Here is a 26,322-nt window from a genome sequence, read left to right on the forward strand (position 1 = left end):
TCTTACAAATCGTCAAATGCTCTTAAAGAGCCTACACACGTCTCATTATTTTTTTGCCCTACCAGCGCTTCGAGACAAACATTTGGTAAGTGCTGAGAAGAAGCACCGCAACAAACTCAGTCACCACACACTTTGTTGTACAGGCGCCGCCGCGCGCGTGTAAATTTCTGACAGACTGAAATTCACAGACTCAGCCGCAGGCAGAAAGGTAGATGTTATAAATAATTCTAGTATTAGTACGTCAAAACGTTTGAATTCTCAATTTGCTAATGAAAATCTTTATCCCAGTGTCTTAGCGTTGCGTGACCGCGCTGCGACTACCGACGAGCGTAATCTACTCGCTGAACAACTCACGGCGCGATTTTCACCCGCGCCCGCGGCGGTTGCGGGCCCGCGTAAAAACTAATGCACAACTCACGACGTGGTTTGCGCCCGCAGTGTGCGCGGTTGTATGTGCGGGTCCCGCTGCACCGGCGCGGCGGGAAACTAGTAAAATCGCGCGGGCCGCGGTAACCGCAGCCTCGGGCGACCATTTTGTACCAGTGACTTAACTGCCCGTCTTGCGATTATCGCCCGCCACGTTTGCGGGCGATGATCGTCGGCTGCGTAACCATCCAAATAACCGGTCCCGGAGTTTTGAAATAAAACCGTAATTCCACAACCGCGGCGGTCGCGAGTGCAGATCGCGCCGTGAGTTCAATGACAATGGATTTCACATTGAACCGTGAATTATCACCTGCTGTTTAATATTATGACTGTAATAGGTATTGTGCTGTTTCTGTTTTAATTAAATAAAAGCTTTGAAAAAATAGGGATCAAAAACAAAATTATTTATTTATAACAAAGCAGTTAACCTCATCAAGAACTGGTTCAAATAATATCAATGCTTATTGACTATGTTTGTCACCAGAAAGTAACTTATCATAGAACTTACAACGGTAGGAATCTCTACTAATCATAGTAAGTATAATAATAATATAAAGCTAAAGAGTGAACGTGCTAATCTCAGAACTACTGGTCCGATATGGATAATTCTTTTTGTGTTGGATAGTCCATTTATCGAGGGAGTTTTAGGCTATATAACGTAATCCTACAGCCAATAGGGGCGGAGCAGTAAAGATAAATGTTATAAAAACGGGAAATATTATTCAAACTATTTTCACACCTCTGGTATAAAGCCTGGCTTCCACTAAAGCGGAGAGATATGTAACAATCAGATTTCCGAACCGAAGCTGAGCACACCTCAATCATCTCCTGGATAACCAATTAGATTTCGTTATACCCTCTCCTCTCCGCTTTTGTGGAAACTGGGCTTAAGGGCAAAATAAATGATATATTTGTGTATAAATATTTTACCGCATTTTACTGTCACTTTCATAACACGCCTTTATAAATATGGACTTGAATTAGGCTGTTAGACTACATTATTATAAAAATAAAAGTAAACAGCACTAGTTCATCCATGAGAGCTACCTAATGGCCGTGCGCCCTTGTACCTTATATTAGTGGGCTCACGCGCTAAAATAAAAATGTTTTGTCTGGTGTTTAATTTGCAAGTGATATTAGAATAAATTACTTGGTACAGTCGACACACTAGAACATTTTGTAGGAAAATAGCTCCAATCACGACTGTATAAGATGCCAGAATGTTTAGCATTATACATTAATGTCTCCAGGTTTTTGCATACCGTAAGCCATCCACGGAACCCAAGGGCTCGGCGAGGATTGTGGGCGCGATCTCATTTATACTGCGGCAAACTCATTGTCATGGGAATCTGCACCATGGGCCCAAGCCCCATAATACAAATTCCTTTGCTAACAGACTCGCAACTCACACGTTCACCATTTTACGCACCAGAGAGTTTAAAGAAATAGTTATTAATGCAGATGTTATATTAAATTAAAGTTTATTTTGCCTTGATGATAGCTTAGGTAAGAGGTAAGATATTATGAAACTTAGGCTGGGTTGCACCATCTTACTTTAACTTTGACAAACGTTAAAAACTGTCATAATCCAGACAAAAAGCACCGGTTATCGTCATAGTTACCGTTTTTAGTGTAGTAAATATAGTGGTGCAACTCTGCCTTAACCTCTCACTTACTGCATAAAAAGACACAAAGGAATTTGGTTGAGGAAGCTATTATTTGGTGACTTATGAATGAGTCAACAGAGATTAAGACTTAACTTTTAAAAATACAGGTAGAGACTAAAATATTTTAATTTAATTGTACCACCTTACCTTAACCGTAACTTACACAACCGGTGTTTTTTGTGGAGTTTCACAGATATTTGACTTTTTTTTATAATTAAAGTGCAATCAAGCATAAGTCGTTTCAGTCAATTGTTTTCCGGTTTAAAATCAACTAGTAAAGACAATAATCCAAAAACAAGATTCTTCGGTTTTAACAATGCAACTAAAGCGTAAACGTAAAAAGAAAAGCACATCAGACATACATATTTGTAGGAATATACATATACCGTACTACAACGAGATAAGACCCCACTATGGTTAACTTAATGTGTTGTCGTCCGTACATCGGATATCACCACGGAAGCCATGACAGCCATGAATATTCGCGCCAAACCACTCCAATATGGGTAGATGTCGATCTAAAGTCAATTGTGTTCCAAACCGTATTCACATTTATTTATTTATTTATACTTCAATTCCAAAATATTAAAATTAAGCGAACATAATGCCATAAGGCATTCTTATCCAGTTTACCTTCGTTAAATTCATTAGGTGAAACCTGTGTTATTAACAGTGTGGTATTTATAGTCTGATGCGCTCTGTAGAGTACCTACTGTGTCTGTACCTAAGTTAGAATAACTCTTATAATCGTATATCTCTGAGTTGCACCACCTTAATTACCCGTGACAATAACAATAGCCGGTGCTTTTTTTATAAAGTTTGACAGATTTTTGACGTTTGTCAAACTTAAAGTAAGATGGTGCAACTAAGCCTTAGTCATCGTATTCTTTACAACTTAAGCGGCGCGCGCTGTTTTGTTTTTCGTACAGAAAAATCTATTATATTACCTTAACGAGAACGATATTTATTCGCGCTCAGGGTACAGATAATACGGTAAATGTGTACAAACCAATGGCATACAATAAGATAGACAGGTTATCCGCCTACTACATTATAGTACCTATCTTAAATCAAATCAATTTATTTATTTGCCTAAATAGTCCTATAATTATTCATCATTCAGTCATTGTTTCAGCCATAGGACGTCCCCCATGCTTTCCATATTGACCGTCCTATATTATGACAGCTAAGTATTTAATATGAAATTAGCGGCCGCCCGCAACCTCGTACGCGTGGATCCCGTTTTACCCGCTTAGGGGTTGAAGAAGTCCCATATAAAATTTGAGACTCCTAGCAATGTAGTTTCTGAGATTTCGTTATGAGTAAGTCAGTCAGTGTCCTTTTGCTTTTATAGATATACATTTTACCTCCGAGGCGGGCAATTACCTGACTATTGCCATTTTAGAGCGGGTACGAGGTATACTTACATAACTTTAAAAACATATTAGTACCTAATAAATGCCCCGATACGTCCAGTTTTATTTCAAGTTGAAACGGATTTACTACTCAAACCTTTTCAATTACTTAAGAAGGCACAGCGAATGACAGTTCGAGGTGAATCGATTTGATTTACTGAGTGCCCATTTTGGTTCACAAATAGCGGACACGTAGCGTTGTTGTTTATAGCTTGATGTTTCTTTCAAATGATAATAAGTACCTATAGGTATGTATAATACATGGATTACTAATGTTTGGCCAAAAAACGTTTCCCAAATTATCACATCGCAAACAACGTTTCGCAAATTTTCATTTGGCAAATTCTCATTTGGCAAAACAACTTATTGCAAACTTTTAATTCGCAAATGTCGTTTTTGGCATATTATTGTTTAGCAAATTATTGTTTGGCAAAGTATGTTTTGGCAAATGTTTCATTTGGCAAAAATATTTCACGATAAACTATTTACAAAATAATTTGATTGCTGCATAGAATGGAATACAAATTAGCTTGTGGTTATTATTTTGTTTAGTGGGTAGTTAATTTAAAATTTGAATTCGCTCGCTTCGCTCGCTCCGTTCGCTCGCCTTCGCGCGTTAAGGGGCACTGTTCTAACCTAACCTAACCTACTATTTTCTGCAATACCTACTTTCTGCAACCATACTATTTTCTGCAAATCTTTGTTTTCATAAAATTTTTGTTAAAACCATGATCATCTGCCTTATGCTTTGATTTGTGGGTAACGGTGGGTAAGTATGTGAAGTGTCAATTTGACCAAACAAATTATTTGGGATATAATATTTGGCAAAATAAAACATTTGCTATATAAACATTTGCCAAGTATTTGCCAAATGATAATTTGACCAAATGAATTAGTTGCGAAAAGTACAGTTGCTAAAAGTTCATTTGGAAAATGAAACGCTGGCGATAAGTTGTTTGCGAAGTGAAATTTGGCGAAAAGTAATTTGGCCAAACGAAAGGACACCATAATAGGTACATATATTCCCACACTAAGGCTGGGTTGCACCATCGTACTTTAACTTTGAAAAACGTCAAAAATCTGTCAATTTCCATACAAAAAGTTAAGTTACGGTCAAAGTTAGGTGGTGCAACTTAGCCTAAGTAGACGATTGTAAGATATGGTACCTACTAACCTATGGATATGTATAGCCGTATACCTATTTTAACTTCTATTTTACAAGTACCACAACACCCAGATCTATGGATGCCTATTTCAGATGCAAAAATTATTAAGAATTATTGTTTTTGAAACACTGTGCAAACTTCGAAAAAATAAATTTTATCATAATTTACCAACACAAAGGCCCGGTTTCCACCAAGGCGGACCAGAGAAGTGTTTTGAATAACCAATCAGATTTACTAGCCTACACTTCTCCGCTCCGCCTGGTGGAAACCGGGCCTAAAGTGTTAGACGTTAAAAATGTCGCGTAGGTTTTATAAATAATAAATCAGCGTTTGAAGAGTTCGTTTAAATTCATACGTCACGTCCACCCCACATCTGCGCCTGAACGTTGACTCAGTACAGGCGACCAGAACACCAGCTTATATTTTAGTTGCAAAATCGGCTTTATTACAACCAAATAAAATGCCCCAGTGTTTAGCGTGGTGTGCTGTCATCTGTACCTTGATGTCAACGCCATAAAACCGGTGATATGTGCTGTCCATCTATCTTGCGAACTGTCTACGCCACTGCATATACAGGTTAGAAACGATAATTAGTGATCTCACTCGATTATTTGTAAACTACGAGTATACAAGATATCGATAATGCTTCACGAGCTCTATCAAACGATATCCATATAGGTTACAGAATAAACTGGATCTATCCGAAAATTCTGTTTCCAGCTTCGTTACTATTGTTTGATAGAGCTCGTGAAGCACTTATAGGAGCAGACTAAGTAAGTATACAAGATATCGACAAAACGGGTGTTTTATCGATATCTTGTATACTTACTTAGTCTAGAAATAATCGAGTGAGATCACTTATCGTTACAACCCTGTATAGTTAAGAGCATATTATTATAAAGATTCAAGAATCGAGTATGATCAGTACAATGAAAAATCCATCAAAAAACTCACAGAGAAGTTAATATTAAAAATAACTTAGGAAATCCAATTTTATGGTTTCCTTTTTCGTTAGAAATAAATATGCATGTTATAAAGCTGCGAGATTAATTATACATTATAAGTGGATTATAACTTGCTCTCATTTTCTTTATGAATTCCCCGGAAATACTGCGCGAAGCCGCCGGCCTATTAAGCCTTATTTTAAATGCTATAGTTATGTAATATCAATACTTATTCAACTTTATTTTAAACAGCTTTATTTAATTTCCCTTGGAATTAATAATGAGTGAATTTCACAATGACTTGATTATTCAAGAATATTAATGGTTCTACTTAATTTACACTATTTCTTGTCCTTTACTACTTCATTTCATTACCTTAATTGACAAATTGCCGTAATCTGAGAGATCTCGCACTTACTGTGTTTTTCGTCCTTGGCCAAAAATATTAATTGCACAATATTTCTTCGACTTGAATGGACTCGTTGATTATATATATGTTACGGTTAATGTGATAAATTGAAAATTATTAATGATAACCGGTTATTATGAATAATTACCGACAGTCGCGGTAAAAGTGATAAATTAATCACATTTAACAGTGATTGTTTAATAATTCAACCTTAGTAGGTAACAAATTTCATGAAAGAGAACAACATCTTGTGTACGTGCTCGTGTACAACCAAACTTTTGAACGTTTTGATATCATATATTAATATAATTTGGCATAATGAGTTTGGAATGTTTCTTGCATAATATTACTTTTCTATGATGCCCATAACATAATGTTCTGATTTAAAGTGAAAAATAGGTTAAGGTGCGGCGGGGGTGGCCCTTGGGCCACCCCTAAGCCGCCTATTTAGTTTTATACACTCATAAATGACCTCATATTAATCACATTTACCAAATCATGCGGTAATTATTCATAATAACCGGCGATTATTCATAATTTTCACATTTATCACTTTGACCGTAACATTTATATGCTTATAATGTCACTGTTTCTCTTAGGAATAAAATAAAATAAGTAAAACTTTGGCTACTGTCCAAACGCTCTTGAATCGTGTATCATTTCAGAATAAAATAAATACATAAGTACCTACTCTAAAGCATCGATAACATGCATAAACTCGTATCACAAAAAGCATCATCCATTTCTATTACTGTGGAGCCTTCAAATATGAATTAATGGCCTGTCGTCTCCCTAAAACTGAAAACCGATGCTATTTCGCGTTCGTTACCAAACAATGCATTGAACTGTCAATCTTATCGGGCATTCGACATGGCATAACATAGGTATCCGTCGACAGCGCGAAAACTAGTTAGGAGCCGAAACAATTTTCAATTTGAACATACCGCATAGGTAGGTATTTTCGTATTTTTGTAGAGTCAGGCAGGACTCGTGTTGTGTTCCCTAAAGTCACGTAGAAACATACGTGCACAAAGCAAAATGAGATCGAAGATTGCAACGGAAGCCTTTGAAGTAAAAATTCAATTCATATGAAGCAAATATGCTTTGTTTATGGCTTGGAAAATTATGGCGATGTGGTTAATAAAATTGTACCACCTCCACCCTCCAGATTTCGTAGGTACTCTTTAAAAAAAATACCTACACCTAGCAACACAGTACGCAAAAACAATGTTAATATTTTTGGCATTGAAGTATAAATAAATAAATAAATAAACACAGTAGGTACGCAAAAACAATGTGATTGGGAATCTATGTAATTAGTTATGTATCGTTGAGTGTCGCCGTTGCCGCGTTGCTTGCAGCAATTTAAATAATATTTTTAAGGTCGTCCAATAATACCCGACTTTCCCCTACTTATGTATTACAGTAAAACAAATACGCTGACATTTTGTCAACAAACTGAATTCTCTTTATTAATAAATAACTTTTTTACTACTCGATGTGAACAACAGAACGCACTTACCTATTCTATTTTTCTCGTACCAGAACTTTTCCATCGCTCTTCATATTCCGGTGCCGTACCAAAAAACAAACAGATTGTTATTTTGTGTGAAGAACTTTTCTTCAATTTTAACAATGCTCGTATTGACGAGTGCTTGTTGGCGTGGAACACGGAGTAATCAAAATTCTGTATAAATACTAGACATTCCGGAACAATTGTTTGTTATCAGAGCAGGGTAGGGATGCTACGGTATCGGAATACCGATATATCACAGCAAAGTTATCAATGTCCATTGTCGATATTAAAACCAACATTATTCATAATATCATTATGAAAGAGAAACTAACCAACCGACCATGATGAGTTTTTTTTGCATAAAAAAATTTGATATGGGTTCTGCTGATATTGTTTTAATTTTGGCCTGATCATCACTTACCATCAGGTGAGATAAAGGCCAAGAGCTTCCTCGTTGTGGATTAAAAAAAAATTAAAAGATTGCGATTTTGAACTAAGTATGTTATTATTGCTGGTAGTAACATTTCTAATGACATAGGTAAAGGTTCGGCGTCCTTATTTAAAAAAAATAGTTTTTTTATCGATACCTTAACGACTTTACGTCTCTAAAGCAGGGAGCTGGGTGCAAGATAACTAGTTTATTGCGATACGTGTTCCGCGTACTACCCGCACACGCCTCGTGGGAAGTGCAGCTCAAAAACATAACCCAACGCAAATTAGGTTCCCTCATTTCCTCATAAATCTGAATAACCCTTTCAATTCGCTTATTAACTACACCTTCCTTTTATGGACAATAAAGCTTTTTGTAAAACTTGATCGCCTTTTACTAGCTGCCAAAAATAAGGCCAATGCTATTTTGTAAACGAAAATGTATTTTTATCGTGACCTCTCGATAAACACGATTAATAAGGTCAAAAACCTTGAAGCGAAGAAAGGCCTGTGTCGAAAATAGCCTAAGTTTTATCGCTGAAAGAACATGTTTTAATGTGTGATTTGTCTTTGACGTTTAATCCGCTTAGTCAAGCGGCAGGAATGCCTCCAGCTGATTAATTGTAGGCTCCTTCACAACAGCCATAATACCATCAAACTACTTTATACACAGATTACTGAATAAGTACGAGTAGGTATTTCTAGGGAAAGCTATAAATATATTGAAATTATTAGTGTTTGTAGTGATTAAATCTACAAAGCAGGAGTTTTAGCCGTCGTATTAATTCTTAGGTCTGTAACCTTTCTTTGATTTGATTTTGTTGTTTATTTATTTATTTATTTACTTGTTAAGGTTTAGTTACTGTTTTAAGGTTTATTAACTTTACGACAAACTGTCGTATACACAAGGACTATAAAAAAGTAATAAATGATTTAAATGAGTAATGCTTTAAGCTCTATAAAGTTCATACATATAAACCGTTGCTAAGCATCTTTATGTTGGTTTATACAACTTTATGACTAAGAATGCAATGCAATGCAAACAATACAGTTAAGAAGTAGTTATATTACATTAGTATAACTTACATAGAACAAGGGCAAGTTTAGCGTGCTTCAGGAAAACTTATTTCATTACAGTAAATGCTCTGCTGTACAGCGGGAAATTAGATTTTCGTATGCTGCTCTTGTATAGAGTCAAGAGCACATAAGACTAACATTTTTGTGGCAATGTAGACCCTATGACAACTGTTTAAGTTGCCATAGTGTTTAGCAAGAAGTGCCGTCGGTTCTTAGATATGCTTCGGTATTTGATGCATTTAACTTTGTTCTTGCAAAACCTAAGTCACATCAATATTAAGAAATTCAAAACCACTTCTATTTATTTGTAACAAGCAGCATTAATATTCTTGCGAGAAATAACTTTAATCGTCGTACCAATTTGTACCCACTTGAGTTTTTAATTGCACCGAAAATAAAATACACTTAAGGGATTAAATCTCAACAGAGATTCAAATAAATAAGGGATACAAAAGCAGCAATTAATAAAGGTCGCCGTTTAAACGTAGGATATAACGTTATTTACGCAGAATAAATGTAAAATGTTTCTCACATTTCAGAACTGCGAGTAAAGTCTTTTATGTTTGGATAATTTAATAGATAAAACGATTAATTTATACTTTTAACGATAAATTGCAATTTCAATCCATTGAATCGCTTTAAAATTTGTATCGGAAATCTTTGGGATTCCGTTTAAATTTACGTTTTATATATTTTTCAGGCACGAAAAATGTTCGTGAGCTCGGACTTGCCAAACCGACCTTTCCAAATAGTTTTAAAAACCAACATTTCATTGTAGGTTGGTGTGCCGTTAATTGTACAACGATGTCATTACCCTCCAGGTATTAGGGTTCCGTACCTCAAAAGGAAAAAACGGAACCCTTATAGGATCACTTTGTTGTCCGTCTGTCTGTCTGTCAAGACCCTTTATCTCAAGAACGCGTGGACGTATCAAGCTGAAATTCACATGAAATACTCAGGTCTATTGTCCCTTTAAGCTGTGAAAATATCAAACTTCTAAGCCAAGCCAATCAAAAGATACAGCCGATTATGTCGATATCACTAACAAATTTTCGACACTCGCAAAGGAATCAAAATCTACAGGATACTTCCCGTAAACTCAGAATCTTGAAATTTGGCATGAAGCATTGTCATATAATGCAAATATAGGAAAAATTGCGAAAATCACATTTTTTTAGTTATATAATATAATAAAAATATTTTAATAAAATGAAACTTACTACCTTATTTCTCACGAACGAATAAAGGTATCAAATTGAAATTTATACCAAATACCTAGGTCTATTGTCCCTTTAAGCAGTGAAAAAATCAAACTTCTAAGTTAACGCGATCAAAAGATACAGCAGTTTATACCGACACCTTAGACGAATTTCCGTCACACGCTAGGGAATCAAAACCTACAAGGTACTTCCCGTGAACTCAGAATCTTGAAATTCAGCACGAAGCAACGTTATATAGTACAGATAAAGGAAAAATTTCGAAAATGATAAATTTGAAGTTACATAAAATATTAAAATATTATTTCTGCTTACATGACATAAAATATTTTTTTAATAATTATAAACTTACTACCTACCCTTTTTCACATGAACGCGTAGAGATATTAAAGTTGAAATTCATATCAAACACTTCTTAAATCTAATTGTATGTAGGTAATTTGATTTAATACGTCATAAATTGTAAACCGCTACGTTTGTACGGCGGAACCCTCGGTGTGCGAGTCCGACTCGCACTTGGCCGGTTTTTTTTTAGGTACACTAAACTATTCGTGTCTGTTAGGAACGAAATAAATAATAAGCCTAAACGGCGTGGTAAAGTTCACTTCGACAAACATTGTATGTTTAGACGCAAACTAACCGCGTGTTCTGTAGACCTTAATCCTACAAGACACGTACCCAAAGATAAACAGTTTGTTTGTCTTTCTGTTCATTTCATTTAATCTTTCGCACAGAAACTTTACTAAGTTCAAAATTGCAAAACTCAATAGCATTTACATGACTAAGGTGCGATTACAGAAGAAGCTAAACTCGGCTTAATTTCAAGCTTAAATTGAATTACGTTGAATTTCAATATAATAAATCACAGGGCAGAATGTATGACTGAGTTTGAATGAGTTTGGAGCGTTGTTTTGTTATGAGTTTGGAACTACCTAAAATATTTTAATAGCTTTTTTGCATGAGGATCACAACTCGTTTTCATGTAAAAGAACCCGTAAGCGTTGCATAGAACAGTACGATTTAGTTTTTATGAACCTTACTGGTAGTAGTAGATGATAATAAAGACTTTCGTAATCTTATTAACATCTTCAATCTTTCGTTAATAGACAAGGTTACTTTCTTACCTTATATTTATCAATATAAGGTATTATATTAAGATAATATTGTTGAGAAGATAGTAGAGTCATCAAAACAACTTTTCCATCAAGCGACTTTATGCCCCAATAGTATCGTGCTGGTTAGAAAGCCGCAGGCAACGGCACAGTTGGCGTAACTTTTTTTGGCACTGCGCCAAAATACTATTTGGTCTTGCGGACCAGTGGCCCTATACCTACTGGAGGTACAGATTAGCAAATTAATGTATAATATGAATGTGAAGGGTCAACGCTGAACTAGTTCTGTGTATTTCTTCAGTGGGATTTTTCTTGTTACGCCCGCAATCGAGCCACCTACATTGACTTATATCTACTTCTTCTTCTTTTGTTGATGGCGATGAACTTACACCCGTATTCACAAACGATGCTTGCTTATTTTTTTATTTTTATTTTATTTTATTCAGAAAACCAACTGCATAATTAAAAAATTTACACGGATGGTACTTATAACTATGAGTAAAGCTAATTACAGGTTTCCCTTAAATAATATTCTTAGCATAGAACGTGAAACAAAAACAAAAATACTACATAATATGCAATCTTACCAATTTATATACCCTACACAATATATAAATAAATAAATAAATAAATACCACGCAATATATAAATACATATAACACAATATATAAATACATACAACACAATAATTAAATACATATACACCTACATAATAAACCTACATACATTTTTGTCTTTAATTTAATCACTCGTTATTTAGAATTTCCACCGCTTTATGTTTAACTACACCCTTGCTGTGAGCAAACAAATCAATATCCCGAAAAGTATCATTGTACGTTTGCAGCAACCGTGAGATAGGTGCATTACGCGCATAGTTAGTGCTCACCTTGGGAACCATGAACAATGAAGGGAGCCGCCGACGGCTGCGCCGGGTTGGTGCATTGTACCTTATACTCTCAACCAGTTCGGAGCAATCTACATTACCCTTCACTATGTCGTACAACAAACACAAATCCAGCATCTTTCGCCTGTCTTCGAGAGGGACCAAACCGTATTGTTTGCAACTTTCCTTATACGTCCTTGCCTCTGGCTTTGGGAAACGGTACTTCAAATGACGGATCAGGATTTTTTGCAGTCGCTCCAAACGGTCTGTGTAAATAGCATACTGTGGATTCCAAATTTTAGCTTACTTAAGTGTTGAATAGAGCTCTGTGACTGGTTCGTGTATCATAGTAATGTTTGTGAATACGGGTGTTACAACACCCAGGTCTCATAGTGCTCGTGGACGCACAGGGTCCCGAAAATCTATTGATAGACAATACTTGAGTGGCGGAGTGACACACACGAACCAATCATAGAGCTCTATTCAACGCTGTGCGCTCGAGTTCGCACAGCGTTACTGCTTAACATAAGCAAGCATCGTTTGTGTCACATCATGTCATGCAGTCTGGTGCATAACATAACATAGGATTAAATTCTCGGGATTAACTAAGAGGCAAATAATACACACTGAGTCAAAGCGTTCTGTCGTCGTAAAGAATCAACGGTATACTAAATGTATTCTGTACATGTACTTTTAGTCTGCCTTGAGGTCTATAGATCTAGCCGTTACTCAGTCAGTGCCTGAGGTAGGTATGGGACCGGCGCGGGAGGGTGTTTTTGAGACGTCAAACGTCAGAGAGACTTCAGATATTAAAATAGTGAAGGTATAAGATTAAAAATGTATCTGTCACTTCAATATTTCGATTAAACGATTGAATTGTAAGACGTGCGTTTGCTTTCTACACCGCTCCGTAGTAGATACCTACATACATATTTCTCAGTGGCGACAGGTTTAATGAACTTACGTGTGCATTTACGATGCCTATCGGTAAAATAAAGGAGTTTGATGTGCATAAAGACGATTGGAAACTGTATGTCGAACGAGTGGAACAATATTTTGTAGTAAATGAAGTGTCGGACAGATTACAAGTGCCTACGTTAATAACGGTCATGGGGACAGAAAGCTACGAGTTGTTAGTGTACTTGTAATGTGTACGCCAGTGAAACCTAAGGATAAAACTTCCGTAGTACATACCTACATACATATTTTTCAATATGCTTCAGATTTGTATGCTCTATCGCGTCATAATTACTCCTCCCGTGCCGCTCCCATACCGCAGAGCGCAGACACTGGCTAAGTTAAGAGCTAGACCTACAGCTGGATATTAAACTTAAACAGTTTGTAAAATGCAAACATATTACCGTCGGCCCAGCGAAACTACCTCGAAATGTTTAAGTTCGCAACTTTAACCGAGTTTAACAGACAGGTTATGTCTTATAATAAAAACCGGCCAAGTGCGAATTGGACTCGCGCATCGATGGTTCCGTACAAACTTGTAGGTTTGAAAGTTCTTCTATAGTTTTAAAAAGGTCATGTTTGTTGTAAGGGGCCCCACTTAAACATTTATTTAATTTTGTTTTGAGTATTGTTGTTATAGCGGCAACAGAAACACAATTATTATCTGTAAAAATTTCAACTGTCTAGCTATCACGGTTCATGAGATACAGCCTAGGGACAAACCGACAGAAGGACAATGGAGTCTTAGTAATAGGGTCCCGTTTGTACCCTTTGGGTACGGAACCCTAAAACGTAACATTTTTTATACTGCATAAAACAAAGAATCAGGGGTAAGTTCGAAAGTTTTTCTCGTAAAGAAATAAAAACATTGTTTTATAGACACGGCACCGGCATTTCTTTCAGGGGCAGGGTAACTCATGGGTTAAGTATTCTATCATGTTTATGGACACCTAGCAAGTACCTAAATTGTGCCCTGTATTTTGTAACGACGCTGAAAATTTGGCTCATTCTCAAGTAATGATTTCTGAGTAGTACTTATCTAATACTACGAGTAAGATATCTTCACCAAATATTAAAAACCAAATCGCTTTCCTGTCTGTATTTCCCTATGTATGATTGGATCTTTACAACTACGCAACGGATTGTGATGCGGTCTTTTTTAATAAGTAGGTAGAGTGATTCAAGACGAAGGTTTTTATGTATAATACATTGTAACTGTGCGACATGCACATAAATCTGATATTTTGAAGGTAAATAGTGACTTCATGCATAAAATCCCTCGAATAAGCTGATGCTAATCTCCTGACTAGCTAGTCTTTATCTAGTCATTAGTTTTTATCCAGTGGTTAAATTGAGACTTGACGATTGGGTGGTTTGGTGGTTCAAGGCTACAATGCCAGCATAGTCATCATCATCATCATCATCATCATCATTAGGTTATTTCGTCTCCACTGCAGGAGCACGACCCTCTCTAATTTACCAGAGGAGGAATGGAGGATTTGGCCTACACTCCTCACGCTGGCCTAGGGTTGCCAGGCGTCCGGCTTTAGTCGGACATGTTTGGCTTTTTAGGGACTTGTCGGGCCAAATATTGCCTTGTCCGGCCTGTCCGGCTTTTGTTAGGCTTTTTATTTGGTTGCCGCGCCAGGAGAAAGTCGAGCCACAGAATCATATGAAGCGCACTCATCAGGATGTTGGACAGCAACCGATGATGATAGTACTCACTCATGAGCTGACACTAAATGCACCTCCCCCCCCCCCGCGTCACATGTCCGCCTTTTAGGGTAAAATGTCCGGCCAAATGAAGCACAAAGTCCGGCTTTTGTGATTTTGGACCTGGCAACTAGAGATGAAACGGATATCCGGTAACTATCCGGTAGGCCGGATATCCGGCCTAAATTTACTATCCGGCCGGATACCGGATAGTAACTCACTATCCGGCCGGATACCGGATATTAAAAAACTACGAAAATTTCCTATTAATAATATGAAATACATGAATCTTTCAGGTAAATATGTATAAATAAAATGGCTTATAATAATTACGGCTTTTATTTAAAGTCCAAAAAGTTACAAAAAAGCCATATTAAGGCCTTTCAAAAAACTAATTTCTTTTTCTGAGCTATTCACTCTAATGACGAATACATAAACTCAACATCAAATAAATCGCAACTTCCGCGACGCGAACTTTAAAGATTTTCTTCTGACACAATCATGGTGCCCCAACAATATTGGTGTTATTTGAAAGCCCAATAAATAAACTTAAAGAAAAACACATTTATTTTTTTATAAACAATTAACATGTACCATAAATGTGACTTGAAAAAAGGCCTCACTTGGGGCTCACCTCTGGGACCAAGTAGACCAATTTCTGTGATTATAAAACCAAATAATGATCTTAAGTGTTCTTTTTAACAGATGAAATCCCAATTTAACAGTTTTATAGCCATAAAAGTTGGCTCGAGCGTAACTACCTATTTTTTGAAGAAGTGACTCTGGACTGGATCCTTCTAAAGACACATTTTGGGGTAAGAACCTTTCCTTTAATGAAATGAAGTTTTGAACTAGGCTTTCAAATGGTTCCAATGTTGTTGGGAAGTGGGGATGCATACGTTTGATAAGTGCTTGTCGTGGGAGGTGCGATTTATTTGATGCCGAGTGTAGTAAATATCTGTTAATGTCGAAATATTGCCAAATAAAATAGGCGATCTTTTTTTCACTGATGGTCTACTAAACTAATTTAATTTTCGCTATTCAATCACACACTCACGATGGCAACCGAAATCGCCCGAATTGAACTGCCCCCTAGCTAGACAAGTGGCAAAATCTGACATTCTATTCGGACGGATTCGATTTTCGAAAAGTGTGACTAGTCTAGTCTACTAATAGACCCACTGATCGCGTTCGAAGCACCTGTGCGGCGTTAAACTGGCCACGACATGCAACGAGACAATGGGCCAACTATCCGGCCGCCGGATATCCGGCTATCCGGCCTAGCAGCTGGCCGGATATCCGGTATCCGGTATCCGGCCAAACAACTATCCGTTTCATCTCTACTGGCAACCCTACCGCTGGCCAGACGGGTCGGTGACGGCCAGCATATTATTATGTTCTAATTCCAATGAGGTCAAAGTTTGTATTATTTTCATACCTTGACCGGTATAGATGTTAGTTACAAAGCAATAGAACTGTTCTGTTTTTGTGTCCATAATTATGTATATTTATCTATTTATAATAAACAGTACAAACTTTGCTTAGTTATTGGGACAAGGTAATTGGTACGGTTGTTGGGACAATTTTATACTTTTATTTATTTTGTTGCTGACGTTTGAATATTGGAACATGTAGGTTTTGAGCGTCGACGTGTACATTGTACAGTAGCCACTACAGACATTTTTGTTTAAAAATAGAACCTATTTACTACTGCATAAGATGCTACAGTTTTTAGCTTGTGTCGCGTGTAAGGTACATGTGCCAGCTTGCGTGCCCGACCCCCATCAAAAACGCGGTATGCATACGGAAAATACATTTGGGGAGGGTAACCGGATACCTCAATTATTGGGTGATTTATTTGAACGTTGTGCAAATATAACTGTTTTTATAAACCAGTATAGATTGCACTTTTTTAAGCTAGGATTAGATTATTTAGAAGTAGGTAGGTAGGTATTACTCAGCATTAAAGAGCATTCATAATTTAAAATGTAAACTTATCCTGTTTTAAAACATCTTAATGTCGAATATTAAAAAAAAAACTACATATTTATAACTAGCTTTTGCCAACGGCTTCGCCCGCGTGAAATTTAGCTCGTCACATATCGTTATAAAATAGTCTCAACGTTATTTTGATGTGTAAACAATAATACTGTAAAGTTTCATTGAAATTCGTTCAGTAGTTTTTGCGTGAAAGAGTAACAAACATAAATCCATACATCCACATTACTTTCGCATTTAAAATATTAGTAGGATTAATAATAATAATTGTTGACGTCAAAAAAAGATAAGTTTATCTCTCGGAAAATATCACATTAAACTTTTGTGGATATTCACAAACATTACTATGAGGTTTCACAGTACGCGTGGACGCACAGGATGACAAACGAACCAATCATAGAGCTCTATTCAACGCTGTGCGTTCGATTTGCTGCTTCACTTAAGCAAGCATCGTTTGTGAATACGGGCGTCATATACCTACATTGACAGTAGCGTCGACAAAGACCTTGGAAATATTTAAGGGCAGTCCATAAAAACAAAGTAAGAGGCGTGTTTGTTCTATTTTCCTCTAGGTTATTGGGATTATTTATTTGTTTTCTTTTGCAAACTTTCCCTTGCCGAAGCGTACATTTGGCCATGCCTACAATTTAAGCACCTACTTACTTATCATTACAGATATAATTTGATTTTCGGTGCTGTTTCGTAATAGAGAAGATATTTTTTAAAGTTAGTAATAAATTGTTATAATAAGAATCCATTGTATGAGATAAAGCTTACTACCCAACAGCTACGTTTATGTTAGCAATCAATAAGTATGTATGTATAGCGACGTCTTAGAGTGAAAACCTCATAAGTGTCGTCGTCGTCGTCGTTTCAGCCAAAAGACGTCCACTGCTGGACAAAGGCCTCCCCCAAGGATTTCCACAAAGACCGGTCCTGCGCCGCTTGCATCCAGGTACCTCCCGCGACCTTCACCAGATCGTCGGTCCACCTAGTGGGAGGCCTGCCCACGCTACGTCTTCCAGCTCGTGGTCGCCACTCAAGAACTTTCCTGCCCCAGCGGCCATCAGCTCTTCGAGCTATGTGCCCCGCCCACTGCCACTTAATTTTAGCGATTCTTCTCATAAGTGTAAAAGAAGTAATTAACCTACTTTTATATTCAGAACTTCTGATGCTCAGATATTCTGTATGATTGAGCGAAGTGCAAAAATATGCGAAAAAATGCATTCCCGAGGTTTTTACTCAAAGGCGACGAAGGTACCTATATTGTTATTACATCCTACGGCCACGTAGTGTCCAGATCTTAAGACCTCTGCTTACAACACGAATTAACAAGCAAACCTACCAAAATCCCCACAAACCACGTCGTATCACGTTCTCGTTCTGCGATAAATTCGACGACGATATAATACTACTGGGCTCGTATCTGTTACAGTCAAAACTCATAATCGGTCAAAAATCACTTTTGACTGCAAAAAACAGTCAAAAATGATTTTAACTGATGCTCTTGATCAATATCACTTTTGAGTGATTTGTCCAGTCAAAAGTGGTTTTGACCAAGGGCGTTAGTCAAAACCACTTTTGACTGCAAAAATTTGTCAAAAGTGCTTTCGCTTGATTTAAAATTTTACCAGTCAGTCCAAACTTCATACAAAGTAATGATTTTACTTATATTTTGCCTGACAAAAAAAATAATAAGAAATAAAAAGCAACATTAATGTGGTACCTAAGGTAGGTGTAATTACGTTGTATGCACAAATCATACCAAAATTAGACTTTTAAGTGCTTCTATAACGCATTTTTGATGTTTTCCAAGTAATTTTCACTAATCATAACACTTTGTATGAATTTAGACTAATTTTTTGCAGCTAAAAGTGGTTTTGACTAAACGCCCTTGGTCAAAACCACTTTTGACTGGACAAATCAGTCAAAAGTGATATTGACCTAGGGCATCAGTCAAAACTCAAAACCAGTTTTGACTGATTTATGCAGTAAAAAGTGGTTTTGACTGATTATGAGTTTTGACTGCAACATATCTATTGAAGTATTACATTAACTGGTGTGCCTAAGGATCAAACAGTTTGCAACTGCTTGCTGGGTAAACTTCCCTAAGTAAGTAATTAATTCCTCAGTGACAAGCCAGGCTGAAAACAAATTACTGTGCCCACAGAGATGGTATTCAGGGGGAAACACCGCAGAAATGCAACGCATCGCTGGAAATGCTTTGCGTGTATTTAATTTGTATTTAAATATATGAAGCATTTCCCTCGGCTCTGCAAATGTTTTATCAAAATATTGTAAAGTAGGAAAAAACTGCGAAAAATTGGCGAATGGATTTCGGCGGATTTTTTAAAATAGGCGTGAAGAATTAAGATGGAATTACGATTTAAGATAGTTAATAATATGGATAGAAATATAATACGATATGTATGCCGCATTGCATAGCTGTTAGGGACAATTAAGATTGCAAAATCTTTGTTGTACCAGTACATTGTAGAGGAGAACCAACGAATATTGAGTGAGTGGGTAGATGACTTAAATGGTACTAATTTATTCTATACTAGCTTTTGCCCGCAGCTTTACCCGCGTGAAATTTAGTGTCACAGATCGGCATAAATTATAGCCTATATGTTAATCTGGGTTACAAACAATAACAGTGTGAAGTTTCAACAAAATCCGTTAAGTAGTTTTTGCGTGAGAGAGTAACAAACATCCAGACATCCAAACTTTCGCATTTACGTATAATATTAGTAGGATGTATATCATCAACAGCCTCTAAAGCTCCACTAGACATAAGCCACCCTATACAATGGCTACAGCGAGCGACACTGACCGTCTGCATCCCACAACTAACTCAGGTCATCGGTCCGCTGAGTGGGAGGCCTACCCACGCCTCGTTGTTCACGATTCTGGTAGCCACTAGAGAATCTTTTCCCCTCAACGATTTTCAGTACCTTAAGAGATTGGCACTTACATTTGGCAATTCAAAGAGCTAAGGTCGGTTACGGCTACTTTTTTCTTTTTTGCGTACCTATTTGCCGTTTGGGAATTTATCGACCAAAGAAACGCCAATTTATTGAACAAATTATCTTGCTCACTATTACGTAAAACCAAATAATTCTAACATGCCGAAGTAGGTACAAACCCACAACCTAAGCAAACACGAAATTACGACCTAAATATCATAAGTCAAATTGCCTAATCCCGGATTAAGTGTGGAATGGGTCGCGGTGGAATGCCGTATAAGAAAAAAAAATTATGGTGTGAAGATGTCGATGTTATGCAACCGCAACCTCCACTAAATTATACGAAAGTGTAATTACACCTATGATCCATTAGACGGTCATTAACGAGATCGCTCCGGAGCGACCGAAAGAACACGTACTCGTATGGAACCGGTAACTTAATAATGCTGCAAGTGTGAACGTATCGACTAACGCGGCGGTTTTAAAAACGCTCTAATTGGAACTGGCTTTAGGAAAGTTTAGTTTAGTTTCGTGATAAAATACAGTAAGATGTTTTGAAATTAATCTTTGTTATAGGGGTTTGTGCGTTATTTATTTTATCAGTTCTATCATTTCTTAGTCTACATTTTGAAATGTTAACTAACTTTAAGCACGATAGTTTTAAGTTGTTCGGTCCAGTACTTTTATTAATGTGAGTTAAAACATGATTGATATACTCGTAATTAAAGTAGGTACCTTCTTACTGATTCACCATTATCTTTCAAAAACGTTGTTCTATTGCAGTGAATTAAACGCGACGTAAAGCGCTCAATTGAACTGACAGCGCCACAAGATAAGTTGTTACTCAACACTATGTGTAATCCAATCTGATTGTTCACAATTTCAATTTTATGTCGGGCCTAATCATACCGGTCGAATGCGAGAAAGGAGACTCGCTACCGGCGCCCTCAGTCACGACAGGGCAACCTTTCACGACTACTTTCGGTAATGATGACGCAATTGTCCGAGCAATCCACCCGTTCCCCACATAACCAAAAAAAAACAAAACATACATCACTTATATTTCTTTATTACGACAATAAAAAAGCTATAATACATAACGTAACAGTCGCTGTAAATTACCTCCTTTAGGATAACATTAACACTTGTGCACTAATAACAAGTAGAGATGAGTTGCGAAGATGAGAACTATGAAGCGTTTATGATAAGCGCGCGCGCAGTCAACGCTGGTGATGACTATGTACAGGGCGCTAGCCGCGCGCCGCGGGGCAAGTGACAGGTGACAGCACGCTTCATTTTTGGGAATTTTCAAGAATACTGATTTTCACACAGCAATAAATATCACCTATCCTACCACTCGCATCACGGTCTTTATCTTAGTGAAGGGGTCCAGCAACGTGTCCGGGAGGACCGTACTGAGAGCTGGTAGCACCACCGTGGCCGGCGTCAGAGCTGCCGTCATCGCCACCAGTAGCACCGAAGTCAGCGCCGATGTCATCACCACCGTGTCCGCCGGCACCGCCGCCTACACCAGCGCCGCCACCGATGCCAGCACCGCCAAGGCTGATGCCGCCCAAGTCACCACCGCCGATGCCGCCTCCAATAGCACCACCGCCAATAGCACCGCCGCCAATAGCACCACCACCGATAGCACCACCTCCGATAGCACCACCAGATTCCTTCTGGGTCTGGTACTTGATGAAGTAAACTTCGGGTTTGGAGGGCTGAGTGGGGGCCGGGGTCGGGATAACGATGTCGGGCTGCTCTTCGGGCTTCTTGACGAGCACGTATACGAGGGTCTTCTCTTCGTTCTGGGCCTGAACGGGGATGATGGGCGCGACGGGGGTAGGGGGAGTCGGGGCCTTGATGAAGATGATCTTGTAGTGCTTCTGGGGAGGTGCTACCTCAGGAATGCGAGGAGCCCGGTGCTCAACGGGTTCTGGTGGGGGCACGTGGACGTAGATGTGTTTCTGGACGAGAGGAGCGCCAGAGTATCCGCCGGCGTATCCACCTCCGAAGCCAGAGTCACCACCGAATCCGCTGCCACCCAGAGAGATTCCACCGGAGGAGTGTCCGCCACCAAGGGAGAGTCCGCCAGAGGAGTGTCCGCCGCCGAGGGAGAGTCCGCCAGAGGAGTGTCCGCCGCCGAGGGAAAGGCCGCCCGAGGAGTGTCCGCCACCCAGGGAGATTCCGCCAGAGGAGTGTCCGAAGGAGATTCCACCGGAGGAGTGTCCTCCTACAGAGACGGTTCTGTGTCCGCCAGCGGACGGAGCTCCATAGCTGCCGGAAGGCGCGGAGTACCTCGCGCTGGGCGCGGAGTAGCTGTAGCCGACTGGGGGCTCAGGGCGGCCATAGGCGAGCGCCACGCAGGCGAGTACCTGAAACAAACGAAACTCTTATTAAATTCACTGCGCATTTTTTAGAAGTATTACGCGAGACGCGTAAGTATGTTTTCTACGCTTCCAGTTTAATTGAATACCACGGAAAGGATGAACGTAGGCCAGTCGGCTGGGAGCGGCAAGACCTAATACGAGTTTTGATAACACAACTAACGATTCTATTAATACGGCTCACACAAATAGAGCTTTTAATGCCCAGCCCAAACGTATTAGACGGGAACTCGCCTGGACTCATCTTCGCAACGGTTGTTCATTTGATCTAAATCGGGATAAGAACAAAGAAGTCGTTAACCGCGAACGCTACTCCTTTGCGGCTCATTTACCTCATCTCGTAGATTGAACATATAAATATGTAGAAGTCAAAACATAAAGTAGCGGTTACTTACGTAATGCGATAATGCCGCATTAACTAACCACATTAAACAAGAGTAGGTAAGTGAAAGATGTCTGGGTTGGCAAAATGTGTTACACACTTAACAGCAAGCACAGCCAAAGTTTAAACGAGCAATAAAACGGCGCAGCATTATTCGCTAAGCATATCAGACACAATATCTTTTCGGTGTTGGTAAATTTTGCAATAATCTTAACAAAGATGAAAGTGAATCCAGTGCAAGAAGATGATATCGGTACGATCGGACGTGACGTAACGGACTGCACATTCGTAAACAAGTCCGAATAATTAGGATTATGCAATAAGGGGAGATGTTTGGATTTCAATCGTATTTGGTTCAGACTGTTACTCGGAATACAGATCGACGAGTTACTTTTATCGCCGCATCGAGTGTCGCGCGTGTGGAAATGAACGAGGTGAAACGTAAATCGCACTCCAGGTGAATAAAAATCGAGAGCTCTTTTCGACTGCTCGGAGACCGCTCCACATAAAACGGTGCGGTGCTTTTGGCGCGAACTTTGCATTTATTGAAAATCCATCGAATATCTGGTATGCGAATGTGATTACACATTTAAATGTTTACGGATATTTTAACGGAATATAATCGTTAATGATTAGAACTGAAATACATAATAATATTTGGATATTTTTTTAAATAACTGGTACTGGATAAAGTACTCTTATATTTTTACATTAAAAACTTGATTCGATTACTGAAACATCAGTCAATTTAAGTACCTAATATCTAGAAAAAATAATGATCCATTCAGGGTCTTTATCATCATTCATTACAATGATTTTAAAATCAAGATAAAATTATAAATCCTTTACATTTAGGTAATCACTTAAATAATATCATCTTTTCAATCACTATTTGGCACTGATTGTTCCACTGTATTATATTTATCACTATACACTTCACTTCAAATCCTTGTAGTTAATCCTGAAAGTCTTATCAAGTCACTTATGCCAAATAGGTATTGATCCGATCGATTTATCGAAAATATACGCAGGCCAACTTACCACGAATGCACGCATATTGTGCTTGGAGTAGAAGGCTTCTTAGTATGAAACCTTAGTAGCTACGAGTCGATATGAACCCACTAGAACAACTCCACTTTTGGAGATGTTCCTATCACAGAGAGCTTGTGTTAACTGATGACATTCGCCTTACCGACCCGCTCTTAAATACCAAGGTGCTCATCTCGTCAGAACACCAACCCTACGGACATTTCACTCAGTAACGTGCAACTATCGTCATTATTTAACAACTATACAGTCCTTTCTTTTCGACGTCGGAGGCGGCGCGGTGGCGCGCATTCGACACGCTGCCTTAGCGACCTGCGCTCGCCTGCGCTCCGCTATCATGGCTGCTCCTGCTGCCATTAGAGTCGAAATTGCCTTGATAACAATCAAATACTTTTGAGACACTAAATTAAACCGAAATAAACCCACACAAAAGTATTCACGAAGTTTTTGACGGTGTATAGGTATTACATTCCCCCAAAACTTACAGAGAGGGTGACATGTGTGGCAAGAAACGATCCCATGCACGCAAATTAGTTTCCAAATTTTGTCATACGCTAAATTTTCGCAAAGTTATTACGTAGGCAGGTAGGGTAATTGCGCCGGTTTTCCGTCCAGTTCCTGTTTTCGTCCATTTGACCGACTTGACACAAACAAATACGGAAAATTAGAATACAAACCTAACTTTCCGTGCAAGTTTGGACTTGTTACAATCTATAATATCTAAGTAACAGTTCTGCCTGCATGAAAATGTAATTTGACAAGTAATAACTCCAAAAAAATCTACGGAAGTTGCTGCTGCACACAGGTGAATGGAAAACGTCGTCAAGTTAGAAAAAAAACGTGCCGGTAGGGAAATTTCATGGTATGTTTAATTACTGTTTTAGCTACTTTACGTAATGTTTTTGGCACGTATGTCTAATTATTAGCATCATAAACACTATTTTAAGGGTTTATTAAAGTTTTTGTATAGAAATCATAGATAATTAAGTGGACTAATACTAGCATAACAATTTTGCAAGATTTTGGTTTTCGTCCACGTGGACGGAAACCCTGACACCTAGTTAATATTTTTAAATATCATTTTACTTCAATGGACCTACAAAATACAATGTTTTTTCTTCCAATATGATCTTTATTGCTATTACATTAAACATTTTAGTTTACGTCCACTTTTTAACAGTGATAAACCCATAAAAACCGTTAAAAAGATGTGGACGAAAACAAAAAATAGCTTTAAACGTTGTTGTGTTTTCGTCCATGACGTCATGAGCAAGCACTGGGGTGGACGAAAACCAAAATTAGCTATTCCTGTAGATTAGTTTTCGTCCATTTGTCCTTCGACCTATTGCAATATTTTCCTAAATTTAGGTAAGAAACTTATTTATATCTTTTTTATATCATTTGAAAGCTAACAAAATTACCTTTCAAATGATATACCACAATGCATAGTTACTGTATTGTAGAATTGGTTTTAACTCAATAATGCAACTGCACTCTTTATTCTACACAGTGGTCGAAAACTAGCTTACACTAGGACGAAAACCAATTTTTTTGGACGAAAACTAGCGAAATCGCCTCTTTTGCATAAAATATTTTTTATAAAAAAAACCGTGATATTTACTTATTCTTATGTAATATTAACGTAAAGTAGACTATATAAGGACTAAAACGACATATGATACATATATGTAAGGGTATTTCAAGATATTCATTTCGCATCACAAAGCTGGCAACTCCGCTAATTGGACGAGAACCAACGTACTTACCCTACGAGTAATTGCTTACCATAAAGTCATTATATTAGTCATCAGGTTTTTACATTTTCAGTTAGGTATTAGAAAAAATAATAAATTGACTTTACATGAGCACTTACATAGATTTTAAGGGTATAAAGTTAAATGAACTTATACTTTACATCGGTTTACATACCTAATTGTACTTAGCTGGGAGTCTTCCAGTGGCTTGGCCCACTTTTAACTTAGTCCATGGACCAAGTCGTTTAATTTATTAAGAAAAAATATTCAAAACTGGCGACTTCGCCCGTGGCGTCGACCAAGCTAAAAGTGGGCCAAGTAGCTGGAAGACTCCTGAAATTTTATGTTATTCATATCTGTGGGAAGTTAAGATGGTTCTCCAGTTATAACTTCTAGCTTACATGCAATCTTCCTGTAATCAATAGGAAGATTGCATGTAAGCTAGAAGATATAGAGTTACAGACAGTTCACAACTTCACAGTTACTTAACATGGCCGATTCATACATCATTATGGTCTACAGTATCTATTTACATTCCTTCAACTCACTGTTGAAAACAAAGTTACTTAAAACCATTTCCTTTGAAGCACCAAGAACTTTTAATTTTCCGTTATTTCGCGGTGTAAATACTGGCGGAAAGTTACAGATTGAATAATAGGAGAATATTAAAAGTTTCGCTCCAGCTCGTCATTTTAATGCCTAATTTGTTTGCTTCGTCCTTTCAAATTGACAGACTGGATATTAAATCACAATCAGTACCTACCTACAGTCTACTTCTTTAACAAAATTACTTTTAAAGAGTATCGGTAAAACGATTGCTAACGCCTCCAGGATGTATTTAGAATAGATTAACT

At 37.9% G+C, this 26,322-nt stretch overlaps 2 protein-coding genes across 3 annotated transcripts in view; one reads left to right on the forward strand and one right to left on the reverse strand.

The window, feature by feature from the left end:
• The window catches only part of LOC135086768 (frequenin-2), a 275,388-nt gene that overhangs the window by 143,815 nt on the left and 105,251 nt on the right, over positions 1 to 26,322 (forward strand). The gene's annotated exons all lie outside the window — the stretch shown is intronic.
• LOC135087014 (loricrin-like) lies at positions 20,945 to 23,858 on the reverse strand. Its single transcript, XM_063981869.1, has 2 exons — positions 23,709 to 23,858; positions 20,945 to 22,273 (listed from the first exon to the last, which is right to left on the reverse strand). Exons 1-2 carry the CDS (start codon positions 23,721 to 23,723, stop codon positions 21,272 to 21,274), a joined length of 1,017 nt encoding a protein of 338 aa, XP_063837939.1. The 5' UTR covers positions 23,724 to 23,858; the 3' UTR covers positions 20,945 to 21,271.

This window comes from Ostrinia nubilalis, chromosome Z, assembly GCF_963855985.1.
Source record: "Ostrinia nubilalis chromosome Z, ilOstNubi1.1, whole genome shotgun sequence".
Taxonomy (NCBI): domain Eukaryota; kingdom Metazoa; phylum Arthropoda; class Insecta; order Lepidoptera; family Crambidae; genus Ostrinia; species Ostrinia nubilalis.